Below are 14,045 nucleotides of genomic sequence, written 5' to 3' on the forward strand. Positions count from 1 at the left end.
CCCTCTGACCAACCCCATGTGCCACATCCACCTTGACCTTCCTAACCCTCTCCATTCAGAGAGCTATCCCCTCCACATCACTTCTCAGCTTTTATTCCTCGCCTCTTCCATCCATACTTTTAAACTTGCCAGGTTTCCTGGCAAATTACTATAGTGTTATTTCAAATTAACAAATTTAAAGTGTTGAGGTTTTAATTCGTAATAGCCAATCATTCAGACATCAAAGTCCTCCAGGTGCTTGGATTAACGGGATGTTACCCAATCTTCAATTCGCACATTACTCTGATCCTCTACCTGCTCCATTCACTAGAAGGCAACTCTTCACGTCGACTTCTCAGATGTTTGTTTTCCTGTACACCTCTACCACAAATATAATGAAATGGTCTAAATCCTTGGACGTGATCGAATGAAAACTCTCAGGAGGAATAAAATTACTCCCATGTTTTGAGCAAACTGAAAAACTTGGAAGTCAAAAGTAAACTCCACAACCAAGAGTGTTCAAAGTAATCTTTAATGTTTGATGCATTTAAAATTGTTAAAAAGAACAAAAATTTCATCATTCTCAAACCTACATTTTCACCAATTATTTGGGATTCTTGGGATCTTTGAGGATTGTAATCTAAATGACTAATTGCCAAGTGCAATCAGGCCAAAGCATACTTGCCAAGACATCCAATGACAAAGTTATGCCACACAGCACAACACCAGCTCCCACCAGCTGCTAGAAAAGATAGTTGTTGGGGATCATTCTTCTTCCAGCAACATACTGGCTTACGCCAGGCTTGCAAGAGTCAGACATCCTTCAGAAGCTTGCAGGGACACGAGAAGAAAGTTGCTGCATTTTTCAAAACCATGCAGCTTGTCCAACATAGACTGAATACAGACAGTAATGTTCAATAATCTGAAGAATAACTGATGCACAATGTTATCAGTAATATTACAACATAAAAAAGTAGATCTCAGGTGAGGAATACTCAACATAGTTTAAAATCTAAGTGTTTTAAAGTGAAACTTCAATAAGGAGGCTTTGGAGGAATTCCAAGTGGTGTCTTGAGGTCTTATTTTTGTTTGGGGAGGGAGAAATAGAATAGTTTCATTTAAGTCCAATGTTAAAGATTTGTACAAACTCCCCAAATGGGAAGAGGCACACAACGAGGAGGGCACATGACAGCCACCTAAGCATTGAAGCAGCACAAGTTTCTGCTCATTAAGTAAAGCCAAACCAATAGCAGGTTCCGAGCTACCTACAGCTTGTAACAAGGAGAGGCAGTTGACTGTAGCAATGCCTCAACTTCCAACGCAGGTAAACCAGATTCCGTACTGTACTGGCAACAAATAACTCCTGCACATTTTTAAAAATCAACACAAATAAGATTTTTTTTTAAATTAATCAGTTCTCTCAATGCTTTCCTCTGGTCAAAAATATGCAAGTCCTTCATCAGGGCCCAAGTACTTACCAATGGATTGTGCAACCTATAATTACATTTCCTTTTAACACGCACTAGTCTGTGGAGTTAAGCCCTCTGCTCTCTGTTCTTTGCTCTGGAACTGCTCCACACGCTCTGGCCAATTGAGCTAAGGGGCTCCTCCAGCAAAAATGAGTTCCAGCGCTGCCTGGATGTCCCCTCCAGTTGCCTGCAATGCTCGAAGGCTCAGTTCGTTATCTTGTATCCCCATGTCCCTCAGTTGCTGAAGTTGAGGCTGCCACTGGTTCTGTAGGAGGCAAACACACCCAGGGTTAGAGGCTATTCTCCTCCCAGGCCAAGCAAACTTTGTTCGGCTACCAACGAGAACAGAGGTATTGAATAGAACAATAGTAAAAATCCATAGCACATTCTTCTGTTTTACACAGGTATGTACTTTCCAAATCAATTTGGCTCAACTGTCACAGATCAGGAACCAACTTTGCATCAAGCTGGAGCATCTCAGAAGCTTCCAGCACATTGCAGTGGTAAAACATTTCAGGACCACCTGTTTTCACCATTGCACACAAACTTTCACTAAAGGCTCTCACCTGAAGGGCTGAGATGTTGGAGGCCTGCAGAGCCTGTTGCAGGGCCTGACTGAATATGTCGTGACTAATGGGTGCAGATGACGGCACGCCTGAACTCATTACTGGAGACAGACTCGACGACGTGCCCTGTGGGAAGAGAAGCAGAGACCGAGTTAGTGGTGGAAAATACACGGCCAAGGGGTGGGGGCAGCTGGGCAGGAGACGACGACGCACCTGTGTTCCTGTTGTCGGGGTGACAGCACTGCTCTCCGGGGTACTGGCTAGAGCTAGTGCGGTGGCCAGCTCGCTCTGTGTAATGGGCCGGGGCCCCACAGAGCCGCTGTAGCCCAATGTGGCAGGGCGGGAACCAGACGTACTGTTCGAGGAAGCAGTGGCTCGGGACTGTGAAGGAAGAAGAAAGGGTTTTAATATCATGGTTGGCAAGAATACGCACCCTCCACAATTGTAGGAGGTAATGAGGAGCAGAGCAAACTGTGGCTATGTTTAAGATGTATACAAATGTTGGTACATCACAGCCTGGATAGTGAGTGTTATACAGAGCAACTGGATGGATTCACCAAGTCAGGAAATATCAGTCAACGTTTCAAGATTATCCAAACCATCACACAATTCCTCATTGGAGATGCCAGCTGACCCATTTGGGACCCTCCAGATTCTAAACATTTGTTCAGATTACCTGCAGTCAGTATTCCTGGAGTGTCTCATTACACTGGACAACAAATTTTTTCCAAAAGGTTTGCTTCCTGAAAAAACATTGGGGATTATGATAGACAACTTCAAGATTAAAGCAATGATAATTTCAGATTTGAGGTTTCACATTGGAACATCAACTTTTATTGATTAATCACACAATGTCCCTTTCAGACAAGCTCTCAGGTCGACTGCACATGTGGCACAACAAACGTGAGGAGCCCAGGTTTGCCTTGGTCACCATTTTACAACTGAAGTAGAGCTCATAGGCTTTCTTAATAAGTGCAGTCACGCTGCATCTTTGAGCCTTGAATGTAAACTCGTCACAAATGTAACAGAATGTATCGCAGCTGTTGTGACATTGATGAGAGATTTCTGCCGTATTGAGTCTTCCTGAAGACAATAAATGCTAGTGTTTAATATACTCATTATGCTATTGCCTGAAGAACATGTGCATCAACAGGTGTTCAATCTACATCAATGTAATGCACAGCATCTGTATACAGTATGTGATCTGCTTTTATAGCCAGTCTACATCTATACTGACAAAGCATGTCCAGGCCTAAGACAATATTTGCATAGCAGCCGCACTGAGTGCATGCCAAGGCATGCTTGGACTGATCGAAACAGCTTGCTTTGTGGGCAATATACTAGTACAGATAGACCCTGACTTACAACGACCTAACTTGTGATATTTCAAAGATATGATAGAATCAGGTACTTTCTGTTTCAAGTTACAATGTTTCCCTGCACTTGCAATACACAGCACAGCTTTGTAGTGGTTTTTTTTCCAGTTTAATTTGTATTATAATAAAGGTTTCGAGCATTTAAATAAAATTTAAATTTAAAAACTGGTTGTGTGCATTGTAGTAATTTTTTACCCCCAGTTTAAATTGTGCTGTATAAAAGGTTTTCAGTATTTAAATTAAAAAACGGTAGAGGGCACTATTGTTTCAACTTGTGAAAATTTCAACTTCCGAAACAAGTCCCAGAACAGAACCCTATCGTAAGTAGGAGTCTACCTGTCGACAAAAAAAAGTGATTTCTGGGGGAAAAAAAGGGTCCATTAAGGTGTTTTTCATGATCAACAACCCCAAAATCCACCCAAAAGTGTTCAGGAAGCAAAATCTTCCTGTTACATTCATTATGAAGTGCCAGATCAAGGGCTAATCATCTTATCAGCTGGAGCCTTCGCTGACCAGAGAAAACTGGTGTCAAGTCCAGCAGCCTTACTTCTGAGGCAGGGCCTTGTATTCAAGTCCCATTCCAGAGACACATTAGTGCTGCGGTGGAAATGTCACCTCAGGAATGAGATTAAACTACTTATGTTTAACTGAGAGAGCAAATAAACTAAAGATCCTACGAGATGACTCAAAGAGCATGGGAGCTCTTTCAATTCCCTAACCCAACATTTATACCTCAACCAAACAAATGCTAAAAGATTATCTGCCGCCCAGACTTTAATGATTATCAAGAAAAAGTAGAGATTTTCACGCAACAGTTGGGAACTATTTTCCTTACTTCTGACTACATCTTTTAAGTACTTTGTTTTTTTTTCAATTTTTTATTTTTCACACCATAAATCACATTAACCATGATACACACTTTTTCCTTTTCACACATATACAGTGCCATTTTCTCCCCCCCCCTCCCATCCCACCCTCCCTACCTCCCCCCTCCCGTCCATTTAAAGTACAAAATCTAGGATACATTAAACCAGTCAAACAATGTTGTCATTCAATAAAAATACACAAGAAATTCCACTGAGTCCATTCTTTTCATTTCCTTTTCCTTCCGTTAACTTAGGTAGTGATTGTCCCCGGTAGGTTTTCGCTATTGTGTTTCATATAATATTTCAATATTATTTCTTAAACTATATGTTATTTTTTCTAATGGAATACATTTATTCATTTCTATATACCATTGTTGTATTTTCAAATTATCTTCCAATTTCCAGGTTGACATAATACATTTTTTTTGCTACGGCTAGAGCTATCTTAACAAATCTTTTTTGTGCATCCTCCAAATCAATTCCAAATTCTTTGTTTTTTATGTTACTTAGGAGGAAGATCTCTGGATTCTTTGGTATATTGTTTTCTGTTATTTTATTTAATATCTGATTTAGATCTTCCCAAAATTTTTCTACTTTCTCACATGTCCAGATTGCATGAATTGTTGTTCCCATTTCTTTTTTTTACATCGAAAACATCTATCAGATACTGTTGGGTCCCATTTATTTAACTTTTGAGGTGTAATGTATAGCCTGTGTATCCAGTTATATTGTATCATACTTAACCTTGTATTTATTGTATTTCTCATCGTTCCAGAGCATAACTTCTCCCATGTTTCCTTTTTTATCTTTATATTTAAATCTTGTTCCCATTTTTGTTTAGTTTTACCATTTGTTTCCTCATTCTCCTTTTCTTGCAGTTTAATATACATATTTGTTATAAATCTTTTGATTATCATTGTATCTGTAATCACATATTCAAAGTTACTTCCCTCTGGCAAACTCAAACTGCTTCCTAATTTATCCTTCAAGTAGGATCTCAATTGGTAATATGCCAGCGCTGTATCTTGAGTTATATTGTATTTATCTTTCATTTGTTCAAAGGATAAGAATCTATTTCCTGAAAAACAATTTTCTATTCTTTTAATCCCTTTTTTCTCCCATTCTCTAAAGGAAAGGTTATCTATTGTAAAAGGGAGTAACTTGTTTTGCGTCAATATTAGTTTTAGTAATTGATAATTTGTTTTATTTCTTTCTACATGAATCTTCTTCCAAATATTGAGTAGATGATGTAATACTGGAGAACTTCTATGTTGTACCAATTTTTCATCCCATTTATATGTGTTCAGGTATCTTTTCCCCTATTTTATCTAATTCTAATCTGGTCCAATTTTAAGTACTTTGTTGATGGTAACATAACTGTCCCATTCCCTTGCTGACATGTCTGTCCATGGTCTCATACACTGCCAGATTGAGACCACCTACAAATTAGAGGAACATCTCATCTTCGTTCTGGGCACCTTCCAACCGGATGGCATTAACATCGACTTCTCTGGTTTCAGTTAAACACCACACCTCTCCTTTCTCCTTGTTACCTTTCCCCCAGCTCCGCCTGCCTGTCTCACTTTCTTCCTTTTCCCTGTGTCTTCTTTCATGGAGCCAAAATCAATTCTGATTTCTCCTCTAATCATATCCAATTAACACCTTTTGTTGGTCTGGACTCCTTTCCCAGCCAGTATTTATTCCGATGTCTTCCCGTTCTTCACTCATGCCTTGAAGAAGGGCTCGGGCCCGAAATGTCAGTAATATATTTTTACCTCCTTTGGGTGCTACAAGACTGGCTGAGTCCCTCTAGCATTTCTGCGTGTTTTTAAAATAATGTTGGTTACCTGGATGTCATGAGAGGTGTTACGGAAACAGAAGTCTGTTTATAATTGTCAAGGACAGTGACTGACCACTGGATTTTGAAATGCTGTTTAATCCCACTAAGTCAGTGGTTCTCACCTTTTCCACTTACATGCAGTACCACTTTAATGAATGCCTTACTAATGTCAGAGCACCTTCATAAGGTAATCTCATTTGCCTGCGTTCAGCCTATACCTATGTTTCTCAACCATAGGGTGCCATCGGTACTCTGTAAAAAAGGGATTACTTAGCGTGGTATGTGACTGGAGAAAGGTTGAGAACCACCGCACTAAGAAATGCAGGAACTTTGAGCTGGTGATTTGAAAACTAAATAATTCAGAGGTTAAATCATTAAACAGAATAAAACATTTTCTTAAACCTAATTATAGACCAGAAATACTTCTGAATGAACACAGGACAGGAATTCAAATTCTAAGCATTAATGAGACACACAGGAGAGTGCAGACTTTGGAATCTGGAGGACCAATCTGCTGGAGGACCAGCAGGCTGAGGAGCATGAGTGGGGAGAAGAGCATAGTCAATGTTTCGGCTCAGAACCCTTCACCAAGGGTTCAAAGTCTTTTCTCCCACTGAGTTCCAACAGCAGAGTGCTTGTAACCAAGTTGCACCAAGTTTGTCTATACACACGCAATTTCTCTGACTAGCAATGCCTACCTGCTGGAATTCATCTTCATCGTCAGATAGCCCGTCAAAGAGAAATCCTCCTGAAAGCAGAGAAGAGTTGCACATTGAACTCTCAACAATACAACCGAATGAGTGCGGTTATGACACGTGCAGCCAGTCGCCAAAAAAAAAGCAAACCACAAGTGCTGGACAGTTAAAAAAAAACGTTAGACGCCTGGATTGAATCAACCTGTGCAGCCAGCATTGAGAATATGTGCTGGACTAACAAGATGACTTGTGCCATGGAAAACATTCCTGTCAATATCGGAGAAACTACACCTGATCATAATTATCGGCAGAGCAAAACAGACAACTGGCAAATCAAATGCAATAAAAGCCTACTGAGACTAGAAATACAGAATCGAGCCATCCCTCCTCCCCCTGCTTGCTGCTGCGCCCTCCCTCCCTCCCTTATCCACCTATTACCCACCCCCCCCCACCATTTTGTTTGGAAACCTGCTGAAGGGATCAAGCCCAAAACACCGGTTATGTATCTTTATCTTTCCCATATTCAACCTGCTGAGTTTCTCCTGCATTGTGTTTTTACTTCAACCACAGCGTCTGCAGACTTAACTTTTGAAATACAGAATAACCACGGGGGTTAAATAATAATACAACGAAATGTGTAGCAAGTAATAGATCAGAAACTGATTGCAGAGGAACATCGCAGAGGACATGGAATTCTGAAAGGAACAAAAGAATCACACGACTGGAAAACCCTTTCGCCACTGCCAGCTGTGACCGTCCAGTAACACAATTCCTTCCCTTTTACAGACCATTTGTAACAGAATATGGAGAATGACTGCCGCAAAACCAAAATGAACGCAGGCAAGCAGCAAGCCGAGACAGCACGGTCGCGACCGTTCTTCACCGAGCCCCATCTGTCCAGCAAGGTTCACTGCTCGAATAGTAACCCGCCATTTTATCTGAAAACCTGCAGTTTCGGATCTCCAAGATGGTTGACCACTTCATTCTCTTTCTGTAAAGCTTAAGAACTCTGCTTTACTTCAATCCTGGGCAGCCTTGCTTTCTATTCTTGAACTACAATCTCAAATTCCTGCTGATGAGAGACCGTATCATGTTGAGACATTATGCTGCATATATGATGTTACTGCACAACTGGAATTCTTACCTGGCACCTCGCTGTACGAACTAGAAGGAATATTCCTCGAGTTACTGCTGGAAGTTGGAGGGGGGGTTGTTCCAGTCACAGAGTGTAGGACCAGCACCATTGCACTGACAAGTGCAGGGTGTGAGGAAATTAACCTGCCAAGGAGACCATGGACATTAAAATCAAAGCAGCGACATCTTAAAGAAAATCCATTTCTTCAACTTGTAAGGCATGCAAAGCCTCGCACTCCAATGGCCCTTCAATCCGTCTAGTCGTCCAAGATGGAGAGTGAAGAATTGAGGTGCCCCCTCCAACAGGTCTCAGTGGACAGTTTGTGACAGTGTGCTCCTCGATGCAGGACTCGTACAGAGCCCACTTTGGTTTGCACGTGCAGGTTTGTAAGCGCTCCCTTCTCCCCACCCCCTCTGTACTGCCGTTGCCTGACCAATCCCAAATGTCGGTTATTGGGTTCCTGTAAATGACCCCTTGCGTCAGTGAGTAAGAGGAGAATCAAGGAGTACATGAAGCATAATAGGACACAAGGAAATGGGGTTGACAGGAGCAGCATTGACTCAATGGGTGAATGGTCTCCTTCACAGTCAGAAGGAAACATGACAAACATAGGATCAGCTCTTTGTGAAGTGACATCCCCCACAACCTCTGCTGTGAGTTCAATTTTATTATCATACAATTGTAAAGTACGACTGGGCAAAACGGTGTTTATCGGCCCTCGGAGTAAAAGCAAACAGATATATCGACAGAAGTGAATTACAGCGTGGAGTCAGAGGGGTGCTGGCTCTGATGCTCCTGCATCCCTTCCCCGATGGAAGTAACTGAAAGATCCTGTGTGCGGGGTGGAAGGGGTCCTCAATGATTTTGTGTGCTGTCTTCAGGCAACAATCCCGGTCAACCACGTCGATGATCCTCTCTTATGGTCCTGTGGTTTGACCTGAAATCCAATGCACTACAGGAATCGTGCCACCCTGTGACGCTCCTGTAGAAAGTTGGCAGGATGGTGGCCGACAGCCTTACCTGCCCCAGTCTTCTCGGGAAGTGCAGTCGCTGTTGCATCTTTCTGACATGTGAAGAGATGTGCGCCCACGATAGATCACAAGTTAAGTGGACTCCAAGGAACTTGGTGCTCTCTACTCTCTCCACTACGGAGCTGTTGATATGCAGTGGAGGGTGGTCATCGCTAGTCCACAATCTCTCCTTTGTCTTATCTCCTGAAATCCATCATCTCTCCTTTGTCTTATCCACATTGAGACTCAGGTTGTTATTCTCGCACAACACGAGATTCTCCAGCTCTTCTCTGCAGTTCGACACGTAATGTGACACAACATGAGAGCCATGCACTGGTGGCAGGGAATCAAAGCTACACCTTGGCCGAGAGGCTTAACGACCGCTTTATCCAAACAAACTGGAACTCACCAAGTCTAGTGTCGATTTATGGTCTAGTCATTTTATAGGTAGGAAGTGCAGGATTGACACAATTCGTACTGCAGATAGCATAACCATTCTCTGCAGCCATTTTTAGTCATGCAGACGGTGTTAAATATGTCACTGCCGTGATTCCCATTCGAAACATTTCCATTCTTGGGAAACTGACGTTTGTATTTTACTACATAAATAATTGTCATTGCAACTCAGGTTTGTGAATTGTTCAGACATTTTCGATAAATGCATTACCCTGAGAGTAAAAGTAGGGAAGTCATGTTGCAACTGTATAAAACTTTGGATAGCCGCACTTGGGAGTATTGTGCACAACTCTGGTTGCCCCATTATAGGAAGTAGGCAGGGGCTTTGGAGAGGGTATTAATTTACCACAATGTTGCCTGGATAAGAGGGTATGAGCTATGGAGAGAAGTTGGATAAATCTGGGTCATTCTCTCTCAAACAGCAGCTGAAGTATGATTTGATAGAAGTTTATAAAATGATGAGAGGTTGATAGTCAGAAGCTTTATCTCTGGGTAAGATTTGTACTTACCAGATGACATGGGGAGGGGAGTGGAGAGAATGGGGAAGGAGTTGGTATTTAAAAGACATGCGTCTCTCTAGGTTTAATGTAAATCCAAAGAATCCACAACATGCTATCAGACCATAGGACAAAGGGCAGGAGTAGATGGCAGAAAACAGGCAGACACTTTAAATGCAGGATGGACACACTTGCAGCTTAGATCCATCCAGGCAGAAAAACCCAAATAAACAACTTTTTTTTACACCAGTGAAGAGCTAATCTCCATCTGGCTCTCTTCATCAATAATGATCAAAAGACAAGACTGAATGACTGATGCAGGTCAACAAAAAGGGGGCTCCGAAATACCAGCACTTACGTGTCCAACAGGCTCGGGTCAGTAAAGAGCGCAAACAAATCTTTGTCCTGAAGCACACCTAGTTCAAAAGCAAAGATTAACAAGGATTAATAACAACTCTTGGACTTGGTTGAAGGGGCAGACACAATGGGCTGAATAGCCTATTTCTGCTCCTCAGCCTTATGGGTTCATATTGCTGAGGTGTTAATCTCCAGGGACCATCATATCAATAGATTTATGAAGCTTATTCAGCAATAAAACACTAGCATCTGAATTAATTAGGCCCTCAGTTTTCCTCAGCACATATTAACTCAGTTCTGAAAGTGATGCTACCATTTCTAATTCAGAAGTCCAACTGCCCCATTCCTGGACAAGCACATGTAATCTTGACATGTCAAAGTGGCACTGAGGGTCTGTTCCATGGGAGATACAATGCCTTTTACTCTAGGTGCCTTTTCAAGAGTTTATCACCACTCTGACAAGAGAACCAGAAACATGCTATTCAGCCCATCGAGTCTGCCCCGACATTTAATCAAGAGCTGATCCATTTTCCCACTCAGCCCCACTGCCTGGCCTTTTCCCCATTACCTTTGATGCCCTGGCTAATCAAGAACCTATCAATCTCTGCCTCAAACACTTGACTTCCACAACCACCTGCGGCAACAAATTCCACAGATTTACCTCACAGAGGCTAAAGAAATTCCTTTATATCTTTGTTTGAGACAGATGCCTTTAATCCTAAAATCGTGCCCTCTTGCCCTTGACTTTCCCATCATGGAAACAACCTTTCTTCATCTACTCTGTCCATGCCTTTCAACATTCAAAATGTTTCAATGAGATCCCACTGCCCCCCCCCCCCCCACACCACCACTCTCGTAAATTCAAATGAGTGTAGACCAAGAGCTGTCCAACTCTTTCATTCCCAAAATCATCCTCTGAACTCTCTCAAACATAGCACATCCTTTCTTAAATGAGGAGCCAAAAGCTACTATGCTTTTTTCCCCAGGGAGTGGTCAAGATTCCTCCCCAACTTGCTCTATCAGAATTCTACTACTTTGGGGCGGCACAGTTGGCGTAGCGTTTAGCACAATGCCAGCGATTGGGACAGAGGCTCGAATCATGCGCTGTCTATAAGGAGTTTGTACATTCTCCCCATGTAGGCGTCGGTTTTCTCCGGGGGCTCCGGTTTCCTCCTACAGTTTGAAACATACTGAGGGTGTAGGTTAATGGGGTATAAATTGGGCTGCATGGACCTGTGGGCCAAAATGGCCTGTTACTGTGATGTATGTCTAAATTTAAATTTAAAACATTTCAATTTAACTGATTCCAATTACACTTGTGGGACCATTACTGCATATAAACACCTGCCAAATCAACAACGGTTAATAGACTTCAACTGAAAAGAGCAATTTGCTATAAAGAGCTATCAATGATCAAGGTGACACAAGCTGTTGCAAGTAAGAATAGCAGGTTCTGCAACACCACAGGAAGGAAATCTCGAACTCAGCCAAAATCCCAGAGCCTGAAAATTACAGCTCATCTACGGAACATACACAAAACTGAAAATGACATAATTTGGATGTGGTTGAGGTTTAGCAATGAAAGGAAGATGATAATCTCATTGGGTAAAGTGAAAAGGACCAAGGGGAAGACTGCAAGAAAGACAAATTGTTGTGTACACAACCCAATCGCATCTCTGCAGCAGCCCACCCTCACTGCCCTTGGGATCTGGTGGTGCTGGGCTTTCTCCTTGAAGAGGTGCAGTGCGTGTGGTGAATCTATTGGTCAACAACTAGATGTAGCATGACAAATGACACCAGGTGACAACATTGCGCATAATCTTTGAGCATTGATAGTGGCGGCTTGGAGAGCAGAAGGCAAATGATTCAACCTTACCTAAAGCAATAGAGTCATTGCTGAGACCTGGAGTAGCAACAATAATCTGGTCCAGTGACTCCTTGTTACCCAACATCTTGAAAACCTGTAATTGAATCAATAATAGATTAATTGATCAATGTTTATTGTCTCTGAATTTTGAGAGGAGTTACAGAATGGGCTAATTGTGTTAGAAACGTACACAATCTTTTATTGAAAGTTAGAAAGTGTACAGTCATGCACATTGGTTAAAAAAAAATAAATGGACAGATTATTTTCTAAATGGGGAGAAAATTGAAAATACCCATATGCAAAAGGACCTGGGAGTCTTTGTGCAGGATAGCCTAAAGTCTGAGATGGTGGTAAAGAAGGCAAATGCAACGCTGCCATTCACTTCAAGGGCAATAGAATATAAGGGCAGGGATGTGATGTTGAGGCACTGGTGAGACCTCACGTGGAGTATTGTGAGCAGTTCTGGGCTCCTCATTTAAGAAAGGATGTGCTGACATTGGAGAGAGTTCAGAGGTCACAAGGATAATTCCGGAAATGAAAGGGTCATCATAGGTGGAGCGTTTGACAGCTCTTGGCTTGTACTTGTTGGAACTTAGGAGAATGAGGGGGATCTCATTGAAACATTTTGAATGTTGAAAGGCACGGGCAGAGTAGATGTAGAAAGGTTGTTTCCCATGAATGGGAGAATCTAGGACAATAGGGCACAACTTCACGATTGAAGGGCATCCGTTTAGTACAGAGATGGAGGAATTTCTTCAGCTAGCGGGTGGTGAATCTGTGGAATTTGTTCCTTTTGCTGGAGAAGAGCAGATTTCTCCCACTTCTATTCCAATCCAATTTCATTCAGTTGATCTGTAAAAAAAATACAGTGCAGTCCATCTCAAGCTGCCTGCACAATGTGACTTTTGTCCTTGCTATCTGGCTGCCAACTATTCAGTCATGGCTCTTCCATTCAGGCCTGATGGAGGCACACACAACACCTTTGATCCCACAGTTTCACTTACCGCTTCCCTGTAGGAGGGGCTGGCCTGCAGCGCTGCCTGGAGCACACGGAACTCTCGAGCTGCTGCAGCCTGGTCCACGGGTTCTGTGAGGAAGCAATGCACCAATGGGTTCAGAATCTCTCAACGTGAGAAAAAAGAGAACAACTCAGCACTGGCATTCTGGGACTTCTAAAAAGCTTCTGTAAGCTTGGTGTGCGCACACACACACATTTATTTTAATTTAAATCCAAGTTCTTTGCAATTCGCCAGTGAATGATTTTTTTCGATTGATGCCAAAACCCAGTAGCAATGATTAAAATAGTTCTGATTTAAAAAAAATCATTGATTTCATTTTGCCCACCCCCCCCCCCTCCAGCATTGTTTTTATTTAAAAATACAGTAAAACCCATTAATTGGAATTCAAGCAACTGGCAGCCTCAAGCAACCAGCAAAAAATAAAAAGAATTGCAAAAAAATAAATAGATTAAAAAATACAGAAGTTTAAAACTGGCATTATTCACTGTTAGTTCGCCAATCCGCGCAACACACAATCTCAAGCAACCAGAAAATTCTATCAATCCCCCATAGGTGCCGGATACCAAGGATTTTACTGTACGAAGAAAACGAACTGCAAATGCTGGAAAGTGAGTGAATAATGAAAAGCTGGAGGGACACAGTTAGTCAGACGGAATCAGTGGAGATGAATAGCTTGCGTCACAATGCCTTGTTTATTTCAATTAGAGACAAATGAGGCTTACAACAAAACCAGAAATTGGCTTTCCCTCTAACCAGGTATGAGGTTAAAGCTCAAAATATATAGAAAGAAAATGTTTCCTGCTGACGTATCTTCTCCACGAGCATCATCCCATACACTGATCTCATCCTTGATAATTTTTTAGATTCTCATCTCCCTCCTATTGATCTAATTTCCCTCAAATACATCTAGGGA

General features: G+C 42.0%; 1 protein-coding gene across 1 annotated transcript in view; it reads right to left on the reverse strand.

The window, feature by feature from the left end:
• Positions 1–492: 492 nt before the first annotated feature.
• Positions 493–14,045, reverse strand: part of ubl7a (ubiquitin-like 7a (bone marrow stromal cell-derived)) — a 15,530-nt gene continuing 1,977 nt past the window's right edge. The window contains exons 3-10 of the mRNA XM_069902517.1: positions 13,118–13,200; positions 12,123–12,207; positions 10,248–10,305; positions 7,936–8,069; positions 6,795–6,844; positions 2,228–2,395; positions 2,015–2,140; positions 493–1,713 (exon numbers count right to left, since the gene is read on the reverse strand). Of these exons, the coding sequence (XP_069758618.1) occupies positions 1,576–1,713; positions 2,015–2,140; positions 2,228–2,395; positions 6,795–6,844; positions 7,936–8,069; positions 10,248–10,305; positions 12,123–12,207; positions 13,118–13,200 (842 nt within the window). The 3' untranslated portion in view covers positions 493–1,575. The remainder of the gene's footprint in view (positions 1,714–2,014; positions 2,141–2,227; positions 2,396–6,794; positions 6,845–7,935; positions 8,070–10,247; positions 10,306–12,122; positions 12,208–13,117; positions 13,201–14,045) is intronic.

The sequence above is a fragment of the Narcine bancroftii genome, chromosome 11 (genome assembly GCF_036971445.1).
Source record: "Narcine bancroftii isolate sNarBan1 chromosome 11, sNarBan1.hap1, whole genome shotgun sequence".
Classification (NCBI taxonomy): domain Eukaryota; kingdom Metazoa; phylum Chordata; class Chondrichthyes; order Torpediniformes; family Narcinidae; genus Narcine; species Narcine bancroftii.